At 39.3% G+C, this 14,165-nt stretch overlaps 1 protein-coding gene across 4 annotated transcripts in view; it reads right to left on the reverse strand.

Annotated features, from left to right (window-relative positions):
- LOC133127416 (polyunsaturated fatty acid 5-lipoxygenase-like) overlaps window positions 1-13,022 on the reverse strand; it is a 30,544-nt gene extending 17,522 nt beyond the window's left edge. The window contains exons 1-3 of one of the 4 annotated variants that reach the window (XM_061240301.1): window positions 12,892-13,022; window positions 9,257-9,440; window positions 7,427-7,495 (exon numbers count right to left, since the gene is read on the reverse strand). In XM_061240301.1, coding sequence (XP_061096285.1) covers window positions 7,427-7,495; window positions 9,257-9,440; window positions 12,892-12,987 — 349 coding nt within the window. In that variant the 5' untranslated portion in view covers window positions 12,988-13,022. Of the gene's footprint in view, window positions 1-7,426; window positions 7,496-9,256; window positions 9,441-9,720; window positions 9,769-12,887 lie in introns of those variants that run through there. The other 3 variants (XM_061240303.1, XM_061240302.1, XM_061240305.1) reach the window with 3 other exon arrangements.
- Between the last annotated feature and the right edge of the window lie 1,143 nt (window positions 13,023-14,165).

Raw genomic sequence — 14,165 nt, forward strand, 5'->3', positions numbered from 1 at the left:
CTGTATATTGAATCAAAACGTCTAACAAGGAGGACGTGCAGGTTTTCTTACCAGGATTTTAACACATTCAGGAAAATTAAAGGAATACAGCAACATTTTGGGAAATATACCTGTTTTCCGACATACCCAGATTTTTGTGCATTCACTGGCTCTGTTTCCATGTTAGCATACTGTGTTCCCTTTGCATAAAGACTTCAAGCCAATAGCCTACCTCCTTCAAAGTGAAGAAATACACCTCGTAGCAACTCCAAAGCTGTCTTATTTACACAAGGTATCATGTGTATTTGAAATACATGTGCAGGAAAAAAATAATAAAAATGAGAGAGGTTTTTGGAGAAGTTAGACTGTTGGAACTATAACCACTGAACACACGTGTATCCTTCCGTCTTCCGCTGGTTGAGGGCAGTGATCTGCGCACCTTCTGAAGGTATATTGCTCTTGTGCCAGATCTAGCTCTTTCTCACTTTGAAGGACGTAGGCTACTGAAGCTAAGCTGAGCTAACATGTTATGCTAACATGGAAACTAAGTGAATGCACAAAAATTCAATCAAAAACAAATATATACAGTGCATCCGGAAAGTATTCACAGCACTTCACTTTTCCCACATTTTGTTATGTTACAGCCATAAATTCATTTTTTTCCTCAAAATTTGACACACAACACCCCATAATGACAACATGAAAGACGTTTTTTTGAAATTTGAAATACTTATGTCCATGTGATTTCTTGGTTTTTTATTTTTAATACATTTCAAAAAAACTTGGAATAAGGCTGTAACATAACAAAATGTGGGAAAAGTGAAGTGCTGTGAATACTCTCCGGATGCACTGTATATATATATATATTTCCCAAAATGTTGCTGTATTCCTTTAACAGGAATATATCCATTTAGGTTGTACTGAATTATTGGGCTTTTTTATTTATTTTGGAACTGCTGACAGTATGCTATTACAGCAAGCAATGAGGTGAAAAGATTGGATTTCCACTTACTTCTTGACTATATTGTAAATCAATGTAACCACCTTGCAGGTCTCAAACCATAGCTTTTTTGGCAAGTCAAAGAAGTTCTGTCCTTTCACAAAACCTGGGAGGCCAGGTTGGTGAGTGAAACTATAAAGCAAAGACATAACATCGAACATATTTCAACATACGTATGTATAAAACATTTCAAAATCAAATATATTGAATAAGGCAAAAACACTTCCCTGAATTGGGTTCCGTTCAAGTAAATTAAATATAACAACTTTATTGACAATTCTGGACAGGAAATGAAAGGAAAAAATGTTTCATTAACTGCAGTTGTGATCAAGATGCTAGGTTGCTACATAGCAAGCTCCTTGCAATAAATAAAGAATGTAGTGCAAATCATTCAAACTTATTTACTTCCTTAAGCACGTTTTGCAAAGTTGAAATTGCATGTGAATTCAAGGCAGGTATTTAGACTCGTCATCTGGGAGTCACTTCCTTGCACCCATTAAAAAAGGAACATAAGTACTCCTCTTAAGGATGCTAAAATATTTTAATGAAACATATTTACGATTAAATAATGGTAAATAAAACGTATTGTGGGTCCATATTTTTTCAATAGACACAAAAAATTGCTATTAACCTGTCGCAACGGCCTGTATTCGGGCCAGAGAGGGATTTTTTCATTCATTTTTTCATGGTGCAATTTTAAATCAATATGGTCACAGCATATAGTGTTTGGAAGTGTTTAAACTTGCCTTTCTATCTGTATATAGCGAGAACAGTTCCTTATTTCGGGGTGTAAAGTGCATTTTTGGAATCCACAAGCTAGATAAATCAGGGTAATGTCGATGTTCTTTTCACAGCGAGGATCCAGTGAACCAAATCCATAATAATAATTTATCATTCCAAAAACATGCTTACTCAAATTTACTTAAAATTTCTCAGGAGAAATTATCATTCTTGTCCATTTCACCGTTGTATACGTGAACAGGAATTATTGTATATACGAATGCTAGTTCTCTACAAAAGTTATCTACATTTTGTATTGGCTCTCTGGAGCAGGAGGTTCTCTGACCAGTCCCAGTAACGCAGTTGCATGGTATAGACAACCTCTCATCCCTCTCTGTGAACAATCACCGACAGTATAATTTTTCTGATCGTACAATCAATTTTGAGTATGGCATTAGAGTGACAACTGAGTAGCATTTCAGTGAATGGAATTACATTTCCAACTGTGTATTGTTTGGGCTTGCATAAAACACAGATAAATACATTCTCAAAATAGTTTATTATTATTCTGTAAGCACTAGTATTTTACACCTCATAGACAACCTAAAATATAATTTAGTTTATACCCAAAATAAAATGGTTACTACTCTTGAACACTTTTGACAACAGGAACAATCCTGAAAGGGGGTTTGTTTCCCAAAAGCCGGAAGTAATAGATTCTCAAACACAGTGGAAGCTTTTTTTCTCACCAAAACATTTTTTTTTGGAGAGAATACAGATTATTGTGGCGGTACCTTGCGCACTTAGAAATTCAGTAGAGCCACAGCCAAAACACTGGATAAATCCCCTTTGAAATTTGATGACAATATCTACGAAAATTAGCATTCTGCATTGTTTTTCTAAGATATGTATAGGATGTTTTCCAAAAAGGACATTTGGAGACTCCAAAAGGACACATGGAAACTAAATTATATTATGGGTCTTATGATGTGTAAAACACTGTATTTTGCTAACTAAAGAATACAGCACTTTATCCTGAAAAAATGGTTTGCACTTTGCACCACCTGTCACCTTCCCCCTACCTCTCCCTTCCCTTGTGCTTTTCTCAGACTGCAACAGGCTCAGAAGATTATAGGTTATCAGAATTAGAAAGTTTTTAGAATGAGAAACTATTGTGCATTTTGCGAAAATACAAAAAGAGGGAGTTGGACTGAACCACTGGTCTTGTGGCATTTATAGTAGGTTATTTTACTGCTCTAGGGCAGCGAAGAAGCAAATGAATGAATGATGATGATGATGATGATGTTTACAATCCTGCTTAAACAAACATCTTTAAATATAATTGTGAATGGTTAGAAAGTATGTCTCTGAACACAATTGTGTTATGTTCATCATTATTCAGAGAAAATCTGATCTGCATAAGCCCATATACTGTATATACAGTACATTTGAGAAATGAATCGTTAAATACTTACTTCAACTGCTCAGGAATATTTCTGATGATGCCCCTACAAAACAAAGTGTATATTTTGTTATAACACAGTTTCTGAAATTTGGTAAGAATGACATGATTGAAAAACAAACATTGGAGTGTACCTGCCTCTGGGGAAAGAGGAACTTTAATGCATATTATGACAAATTAAATCATATTGACCTTGTAATTGACCTTGTAATGATTACATTTCATTTCTTACAAACATCTTGGAATGTTTGTACTTACAGGAAAAAACTGAGAGCGAGATGGTTTGCAGAACTTGAAGGCATCTCAGGAGCTGGGTCTGGCACTATCGGTCAAAACATAGAAAGGATTTGCATATATGAGAAATATACTCATACGACATATGGTTGTTACTGGACAGTGAAAATCTACTTTAAAAATTGCTTCTTTATTATTTGTTCATTTATTTACTCCATATCTGAAAAAAGTAATTGTGCCCGAGCACCTGCCTCTTTTGACCCAAGTACCTAATGTGCCCCTTTGGTTTGATGAAAAAATTCTGTATTATTGTTGTTGCTGTCATTGACCCTTTCACAGTACGATCATAAATATCTGGGGTGCGTTTCCCGAAGCCTTCTTAATGCTACGTCGTTCGTAAGTTGTACCTTAAGCTCTACCTTAACGTTTCAGTGTTTCCCGAAACGTTCTTAGCTAAGTATACCTTCTGTAAGTCTTACTTTCATAAGGTTGGTCTGGACCACTCTTAGCTATACCTTTATCGATGTTGTCAGCTCACTCTGCTAGTGGCCACCACTGTTATGACGACAAGCCTCTGAAATCAGTTGTTGCACTTAGTTCCATCTCAATCTGTAAAGCAATATGTACACTAATAATTCTACAGTTGTAGTTGGCTAATAATATTACTAAAATACCACATTAATTGGACTGTTTTTATGAAAATAATAAAATTGTACATTACAAAGGATGCATGTTGCACTAATTGCCTTTTAAATGATATTCATAAACTGACAATTTCCCACCCCCTCTGTGGGCTGGAGCGATGTTTAACCATAGTTATTTCTTTGTTTTGTTGTATCCTCCACTGCCAGAACCTGCAGGTTTGTCCTCTACAATATACGCCGTATCCGTCATCTCCTAACGGAGAAAGCCACCCAGCTCCTAGTCCAGGCGCTCGTCATTTTCCCGCCTGGATTACTGCAACTCCCTCCTAGCCGGTCTCCCAGCTTGTGCCATCAAGCCCCTCCAGCTGGTCCAGAATGCTGCAGCCCGCCTGGTCACCAGTCAGCCCAGGTCGGCTCATGTCACCCCACTCCTCATTGGCCTCCACTGGCTTCCTATTGCCGCATGCATACAATTCAAGGCCCTAGTGTTGGCATTTCAGGCTGCTAAGGGGACTGCCTCACCTTACATACAATCCTTGATCACTCCCTACTCCCCAGCTAGACCACTCCGGTCTGCCAGCTCTGGTCGCCTTATGGTTCCCTCTCTACGAGCACCTGGCGGTCGAGCTGCACGTTCACGCCTGTTTTCCATTCTGGTTCCTCAGTGGTGGAATGACTTGCCTACCACTGTCAGGACAGCAGAATCCCTCCCCTCAAAACACACCTTTTCAAACTCTACGTTAGTCCTCCCTCCTGATTTCCCCCGCCCCCCCTTTCGGATATCCCTGTCCTTGTCTAACCCAAAAAAACAAAAACAAAACAAAAAAAACAAAAACAAATTTGCACTTATGATGACGACTAGATGTTTAGAACAGCATTCCATGTGTATTTTCCTAGTTATGGATGTGATGCTTTGACTTGTGGTAGAACCTATGCACTTGTAAGTCGTTTTGGATTAAAAGCGTCTGCCAAATGACAAAAATGTAAATGTAAAAAAAATGACACCGTAGTCCTAAAACTGGAAAAAAATGTTTCTTTATTCAGCGCGACGTCTAACAATATCACCATTTTGTTTGCTGTGAAGCTGTGGAACCGCTTATTTCTTTGTTTTTTCTACCATATCTTATGTTGTTTTCGTGTTGGTGTGCTTTTGCTTGTTGTCCCTACTAATACCTCTCCTCATCTTGATCTCTCCATTTCCCTCGGGGATACCACACTCACGCCATCACCCAGTGCAAGAAACCTCGGCGTGGTGATGGACAGCAGACTGTCCCTTTCCGATAACATTGCGGCGGTGACCCGGTCTTGCAGGTTCTTCCTAAACAACATATGGAGAATCCGCCCCTTTCTCACCCCCTACTCGACCCAGCTCCTGGTCCAAGTGATGGTTCTATCCTGCCTGGACTACTGCAATTCCCTCTTGGTTGGCCTCCCAGCATCCGCCATCAGACCCCTCCACCTTTTCCAGAATGCAGCAGCTCGTCTGGTCTTCAACCTTCCCAAATACTCACACGTCACCCCCCTGCTTACTTCCCTCCACTGGCTGCCTGTCATGGCTCGCATCAAATTCAAAACATTGGTGCTAGCCTTCCAAGCAGTTAAGGGGTCCTCCCCAGCTTATCTACAAACAATCATCAGACCCTACACCCCTGCCAGACCTCTTCGTTCAGCCTCCACAGGCCGCTTGGCACCTCCCCCTCTCAGAACCTCCACCTCACGCTCACGACTACTGTCTGTTCTGGCTCCACGGTGGTGGAACAAACTCCCTGTTGAGGTCAGAACTGAAGAATCTCTCCCCACCTTCAAGCGCAAGCTGAAGACACACCTCTTCAAGCAGCACCTCTCCCCATCCCTCCCTACCTCCCTGTGAACCTTAATTGTTGTCTCTGTGACTTGCTTTGTGTATCGGTATTTTTAGTTAGCTAGGTAAGCAGTGTTTGGATAGTGAACTTTGGTCACTTTTGCTCGGTTTGTTTCTTTGTTCAAAAAAAAAAAAAAAAAAAATTGGCCCTCGTCCTTATCTTTGTTGTACAGGTAGCACTTGAAATTGTACTTCCCTCTAGGGTCTCTCAGCAAACTTATCCCTTATCCCTTAAACTTATCCTGCTTCTTTGTGTTTTGGATTTTTTTGTACCTCTGCCTGTTTGGACTGACCCCCTGGATTTGGACCTTGGCTTGTTTTTTGACTATGCTCTGTCTGCCCCCTGCTGTATTAAAACCTGCAATTTTTCTGCACCCCTGTCTGCTACTGGTTCCTCTGTTCCCCCCCGGCATAACACTGGCATCTCCAGGCAAGACACCTAGCATCTTGTTATATCCTTGGGTCTCAGCCTTCAGGCAGTCAGCAAATGCAAAGGATTAGCAACACTAAATATTAGCAAGTACTAAATATGATGACTTTGTTTAATGTTATGTAATTTTGACCAATTACTTTTGGTCACCTAAAATGGGGTACTACTGTATGTAAAACGGGCTGTAATTCATACAGCACTTTAACCTCAAATTTGTTTCATTTCTGGAGTGACAGAGCCGAAACAACAACAATCTTGGTCACTGTCCAGGTTGTTGTGTACTGCACTGTAAATGTAACTTATAACCAAAAATATGCAGTTTCAGAAAATCATACTATATTTCATTACATTGTTTGGATTGTTACGACCCAGGTTCGCGATCCGCTCTAGGTTTTTCTCTCTGCTCGTGTGCTCTGATTGCAGGAACGGAAAGGTGGGCGGAGCTAAGGAGAACTGAGCCAGTGCTGATTGTTGGATTTGACACACCTGGAAGCTGGGGGTTTAAAAGCACAGCTTCACCATTCTGGAGCTAGCTCACGTTAGGTCATGGCTGCACGGCGAATGCTCCTGCCTCTCTCTGGCATTGTGTTTTGTATTTGGTTGTTGGCTTTGACACTTGTTTAAAAGGCTTGCATAAGTCTTCAGTAAAAGAAGGTAATTAATAAATATTTGTAATTCCTTCACCTCATTGTTGGTGTCCATTTTATGTTACGGCCAAATCGAGCCTTAGGTCGTAACAGGATGAAAACTTAGAACTGCAGAGAATAGACAATTGGCTTAAAATGTACCATTTTAGCTATGGGTACATTTTGAACATTTTGGGAAGACATAGTCAGACAAGAGAGTGTAAAAGCAAAATATGGAGTTACAAGTTGTGAACTTGATTTGTAACTTAATTGTACTTGTGTTGTTGTTTATTTTTGTAGTGTTTTGTTGTGTGGACAAAAAAAAACAATTGGGAAAGGTGCCAGTTTGGCATCTTCCTGTCATGTAAAATATTTCATATAACTGATAGAGCAACATTTCAAATCCATAGTTTTTGTGGATCATATGCTGTCGTAAGAAGGAAGAAGTGAGGCAGGCGTTTACATTTTACCTTGGAAGCTGAGATTGTTCTGCAAAGATTCCTTTCTCTCATCAGAGGAATCATTTTGAGGTAGCTTAGCTGAAATTGAAATAAAACAAAATGTGCCAAAAAGGCAAATATCATTGAGGTATTAGAAATTCTACAAACCGTTTTGTATGTTAGTTTATGTAGTATTAGTTTTCAATGATAAAACAGACAGAAAAATGTATTCCCTGGTCACCTAGCTTTTCTGAGAGGATAAAAGTAATCTTTCAAAATTCATTAATGAAATTCTGATCCCTCGGATGGGGATTTGGATTTGGTGATCCAATCATAACTTTAACCAATCTTAAAGGTTGCTTTTAAAAATGTCAAGCCTCAAATAAATGGTAAATGGTTGCCATTTATATAGCGCCTTTATCCAAAGTGCTGTACAATTTATGCTTCTCATTCACCCATTCATACACACACTCACACACCGATGGCAATTGGCAGCCTTTCAAGGCACTAACCAGCTCGTCAGGAGCATTTGGGGGTTAGACATCTTGCTCAGGGACACGTTGACATGCCGAGGGTGGGAATCAAACCAGCAACCCCCCCGACTGCCAGACAACTGCTCTTACCGCCTAAGCCCAAGCTGCCCCCGAGGCGAAAAAGTATGGGTATTCAAGTGGAACACTGGAGAGAACTCTGCGGCCTCCCGGCATATCCAAGAAAAATTTCCACATACGAATAGGGTGAATATTGACTTATCCCTTACGCTTGATCAAAGCTGTAGGGAGTCTGAGCGAGTCTTTAATTACAAGAGTGACTCAGCACTCCTGGGTCCACCTTCAACTCAACCTAGAGCTCCTTCCTTCCCAAAAGTAGCTTTTAAATTTAGACAGAAGCCAGTTACATGGACAAACAGCATACAAAGCACGTGAATAAAGAAAAGGTTTGAAGTAACTCAAACCCTAACTCTTGGCCTAAACTGAAGGAAAATTCAGACAGGGTTTCAATTCCCAAAGGAATCCTGTCTTCCAACTGTTGCGGCTGCTATTTGTGCACCAAATAAAATGTGAAAGTGAACGTGAGGCAGGCCGTCCTCATCACCCTAAAATGAAGGGTTGCTGCGTGTTCAGCTCCCATACCCTTAACCGCAACAGGTAAATGATTCTAGTCCGTCCACACCTCACATCAGTGCACAAACAAAAATAAAAGACTGAAACATGCCACAAGAAATGGAGAAGTAACAAACAAAGACTGGGCTTCTATAGATCAGATGCACCGGTTTGCGATTACCCAATCCTTGTGCAATCAGTAATTCCAGACTACATGAGGGAGACATGAATGTGACAAGAGCGCCCTCTCACGGCCCCAATAGGTAATGCTCAACAAAGCCAGACAGCCATAACAGTTGCTAGCTACCTAGATCTCGCTCTATCTCTCTCACTAGCTATATCTACGTATATCCCTAGTAACAGGTGAAATCAGTACTCGCTTAATGTATGGAAATATGGTCACAGTAATTAAGATTAAGAATATGGTTAATAATGTGCATTAAAATTGTGAAACTTGAATGAATCCCATTTTTGGAAAAAAATATAAAAAAATGTCATGCATAGTGAATCTTCAGCACTGTAGACCATTTCAATGCACTAGGTGTTTCTTTCAGGCCATGCTCTCACCTGAAAGAAACACCTCCTCCTTCCTCACTTTGTACACCACAACCTTAATAAGAGTCCCATCACATGGTTTCAACCTCAATTGATTAATTTGTAAATTATTTTGCTTATTATTTTTATTATAAATTATTTAAGAGTTCCTGTGACAAATATGTCAAATTACAGATAAAACTCAGGGATTGATCCTTCTCACCTGAATTTTCCTTGATAGCCAACCCAGCTGAGCCAATGTCTTTGAAGACAGGGAAGTAGAGTTCCGTCTCCGAGTCCAAAGAGGTAATGGTCACATACATGCAGCGCCATGATGTGAAAATACGACGCCAAGTTCTCTCCCGTCGGATGATGATTTCCTTTGGTTCTTCGTTTAACTTAATTGTCTTGTGGGACAAGAACGATTAGTTACACAACTGCCAGAATGTGATAGTGTATGGTGTATGAAAGAAGTGAGCTCGAAAAAAAAATTGGAAGCTATTTTAAAATGCAACAATATGCACTATAAAATATATAGAGTTGTTTTCCATCAAATTATCAAATTATTTTATTCTCACACTCTCAAAACAGATTTGTTACAAAGAAGACATGACATGTTTTTTTGACACAACCTCATGTCGAGTTAAGGAAAACACTGTTCCACTGAAAGAATTCAGGCAAATTTACCTTTTTCTGTTTACTGCTGCAAATCATCCCTCAACTATTCAACTTTCAGGATAATACCTGTGAAGGAGTGGCCCTTCACCAGCCACCAGATTTGGTCAATTAATAGAATTTAATTGGTTGATTGATTTACTTGAGCCAGGTGTTTAAAATGGAACACAGCTGCAACTATTTGTCTCTGCCATTTAAGTGTCTATCAGTTTGAAAAGGAGATGGAAAAGGCTAGCCCCGATGTTCATTTCTGGGTTGATAAAATAAATTATAACTTTTTATCTCAGTTGTTTTTAAAGCCTTTTTTACATTTGGTGTCAGAAGTGGGATTTAGCCCCTATCCCTGTGGGGCGACCCATAAAAATAAAAAAAGAAGGATTTTAACACTGAGTTTTTATTGCACTTGGACGGTGTTGTGGACATGCCAAGAACTGGATTTCCGATCAACGAGGTCCAAGGTACAGCATCACAAATCTCATTGGTAGATCCTGAAATTTCACAATTTTTCTTCATGAAAAATCAGAAATGGGGTATTGGTGATAAACAAATGGCACAGAATAATCTTCAAACATATCTTATGAATCTGAAAGAATGATAATGATATCTTACTCAGATTATAGACTCCTACAAAAATGTTGTCATTAGTTAATCCCAACAGGAGAATACACTGTTTCACAATGGCACGGAAATTTGGCACATTTCACTTGGGACCCCACCCACATAATCAGCTGTGCTGCTCATCCCACAAATGAATTATCCTTACAAATGGGACATCATTGTAAAGGGAAATGAACAGGATTTCTAATGATATAAGATACAATGCTAATAATATAGTGACAACAGAGATATGATTGACCAAACACAAATTTCCAAACTTTTTTTGAGGAGCATGTTTGTTTATTCATGCAACTTCTGAATTGTATATTTTGTTCTTATATTAGAAAAAGATTTTGTTGTTCTGCTGTATTACCCTCAATTGCAATAACATATTGCTAAGAATCTAAACTGCTGTTCTCACTAGCAGAGAGTCTTTTTAAGAATCTGGCATTGGCGCTTTGCAATTTCATTACGTCACAGTTTTTTGTATGACATAAATATGAACGCAACAATAATTTGAGACGTTGACAACTGAACCACAATGGGGCAGTGTGGATGGGGTTAAGCAGGGGCCTGTATCACAAAAGTATCTCAACTTAGTCGAGTGAAATACAAGACAACCAGGTCAGAAAATCCTAAACATGGCAATCATGGATAACAGTTATCGCAATGCTATTTATAAACTCACTCGCCAACCGTGGAACTAAATCCAAAGCTATATACGTTCACATAACGGAGATAATTTATTTTTGTAGGTTCATGAATTCATAAGCACATCTTAGAAACAACCTGTCCTCACGGTCAAAAATGACCCGCCACTATGTTTAACAGCAGAGAAAACCCCCTATATGATATTTTTTCATCTTGAAACTTGATGACAAAGTTTGTGATGAGTTGTTTCAACATGCAAAATTGATTTTTTTCAGGGGTTTAGTGAAGGCGGGTCATTTTTTACCCAAAGGACAAGTGAAGTATACAGAATGTTAAGACCACACAAGGGTTAACAATTGCAAAGGAAGAACTACAATTCATTGTCGGCCTGTACCATGGTAGTAGGCTATACATTTTGATGGTTTCCACTTCCATTTGAATTATGACAGCGTTGTGACACATAGGCTAGTGTATGGAAAAAAGACAAACCATTCAGTTTTCAAATTGTCAGATAAAGTGCATAGGTCTGCATTGCAGTCAGCAAACTGAGCCTTTGAATTTGAATTGTCATGATTATTGTCACATCAAATTAATGTGAAATGCAACTTCCGATTTGCATTTGCATTTAAATTATTACAGGATAATTCATGCTCCCACAAGGGAGAAGCTCCAAAACAACACATGACAATTTTCCAATGAGCTGATTGGTCTTGGGGCAGTTTCTTTACATGGAGTTGAACATAGCCCGAATAAAAACTGATTGCGAGCAGTTTAGCTCTGCAGCGAAATATTTTCTTTTATTTAAAGGGTAAACGTACCCAAAACAAGCATATGCCTACATCTGTTCAATATATCATAAAGATTACTTTTCCAATTCTCATAAGCTAAATAAGTCACACATAACAACATATTTATATATAAATGAACAGGAAACCGCTAAATCCAATGTAAACAGTTGAGTATCATGCTTTAAAAAAAAAATCTAGGTATCATTATGAGTCGTGAAAATCATTCAGAAACTTTGACTGGTTATTTGTATGAACCACTGAAGAGACATTGTGCCCATTTAGTATGCTCAGGTGGAGAAAGTGACGATTCAGATGATTCATTATGGAACCTCCAGCACAATCGCTAGCTCGCAAGGATCACATAAAACAGGGGGGTGAATTGAAGTAACTGGCTCACACACAGTTGTAATATCAGTTTCGACAAATGATCTTTGCCTTTTTCTTGTCCCAACTGGCAGAACATTCATCACGGCTTGTGACAACACGGCTTGTATTCTCCTTTTTGTGTACACATATCGTTGGTACGGTGAAAGGCAGGAATACAGCCCGGACAGGTCACCAGTCCATCGCAGGGCACACACACCATTCACTCACACACTCATATCCACGGGCAATTTAGACTCTCCAATCAGCCTAACCTGCATGAAACTGGAGTATCTGGAGGAAACCCACGCAAACACGGGGAGGCCCCGGCCAACCGGGATTCAAACCCAGGACCTCCTTGCAGTGTTACCCACTGCACCATCCTTGCCGCCCCGTACCAACAAATCCAGGCTTATGCTCGTTTGGAGTACAGGTACCCTTTAACTAGATAAGTACACTGCAAGCTAATTTGCATTTAAAATGTCAATCTGGATAAAAAAGCAAATGTAAATGGGACAATAGCCTACATATGAAAAAGCAACGGTAAATACATCTGCACAAATTATGCTCGCAATAAATTAAGTGCTGGCCTTCTGTATCTCCTGTAGATTTACATGTGGGCATCTAGAGTACGTCTGCATAAATTATACATTTGTAACACAAAGGTAGCAACTTTGACACAAAATGTGTTGAAAAAGTAGTAACACAAAAAGTGCATTGGATATGAACACATCCTTTTTGAGAATGGAACGCATTTACCAATTATAAATTCAAACGTACTTACAGTGGCATCTTCAATTCGATATTCTTGGTTATTTGGAAATTTAATGTAAACCCTATCTCTTGGTCTTGGTAGAATTTCTACTTTATAGCTTGCCATCTCCTTTCAAAGTTGACTTCAAGTGAGAAACATGCACTCATAACTCCTTTTAAATTGTTTCCAGGAATCCACCCACACAGAAGTAGACTTCAGTGAGGTAATGGTCACATGCCTCTCATGCAAAGTACGATGTCAAAGCTCAAAAATAAACTTGTAAGCTTTTTTTCAGGCTATTTTAAAATGCAGCAATATATACTCTCCACTCTCTTTATTATGAACATTTCTTACTTTATTACACCTACTTATTCATGCGATTATGTAATCAGCCAATTGTGTGGTAGCAGTGAAATGCATACAATCATGTAGATACAGGTCAGGAGCTTCAGTTAATGTTCACACCAAAAATGTGATCTCAGTGACTTTCAACGTGGAATGATTGATGGTGGCAGACAGAGTGGTTTCAGTATCTCAGACACTGCTGATCTCCTGGGATTTTCATGCACACTAGTCTCTAGAGTTTGCAAAGAATGGTGAAAAAAAACAAACAAAAAAAATCCAGTGAGCAGCAGTTCTGCAGACAGAAATGCCTTGTTAATGAGAGAATGACCAGACAAGTAAATATATTTTCCAGGATATGAGTCACAGGTAACTAAGCAGGTTGTCAGGTAACTAAGCAGGCTCCTTGACAATTTCAGATGACTGTTTTCAGCACTTTCTTGCCTTCCGTCCCTCTGTCCTACACATTCAATTTATGCTCTTTTTTTGATGATTATGCTGAAAGTAATAGCATCTCACCCAATGGCTCTGTCGCCAAAAGAGGTGTCCAAACAGCAGGATCTAAAACCGCCTTGTGCTCTTTTTCCTTTATCTCTATGATTGTATCCCTTTGCACCCTTTCACACACACTGTCACACACCAACAGCGATTGGCTGCCATCCAAGGCATCAACCAGCTTGTCAGGATAATTAGGGGTTAGATGTTTTGCTTAAGCACTTTGACACACCCAGGGCGGGAACTAGCAACCCTCCGACTGCCACGGTGCGGTGCCAGACTTTAGTTTAGTTTTGTTCTCTTAGGGCATCCTGTAAGTTCTGCATTTAGGTTTCTTTCAAAGCAGGCAGGCTTGAAATGATCCTCGCAAACAACAGAGTTCCTGCCAAATGGGAAAATTTTTATAGTGTGACCTGTTCCTATCTAACCACTTATTGACAAGTAATGTCAATGTCCTGGCAATACCA

Source organism: Conger conger, chromosome 4 (assembly GCF_963514075.1).
Source record: "Conger conger chromosome 4, fConCon1.1, whole genome shotgun sequence".
NCBI classification, from domain to species: Eukaryota; Metazoa; Chordata; class Actinopteri; order Anguilliformes; family Congridae; genus Conger; species Conger conger.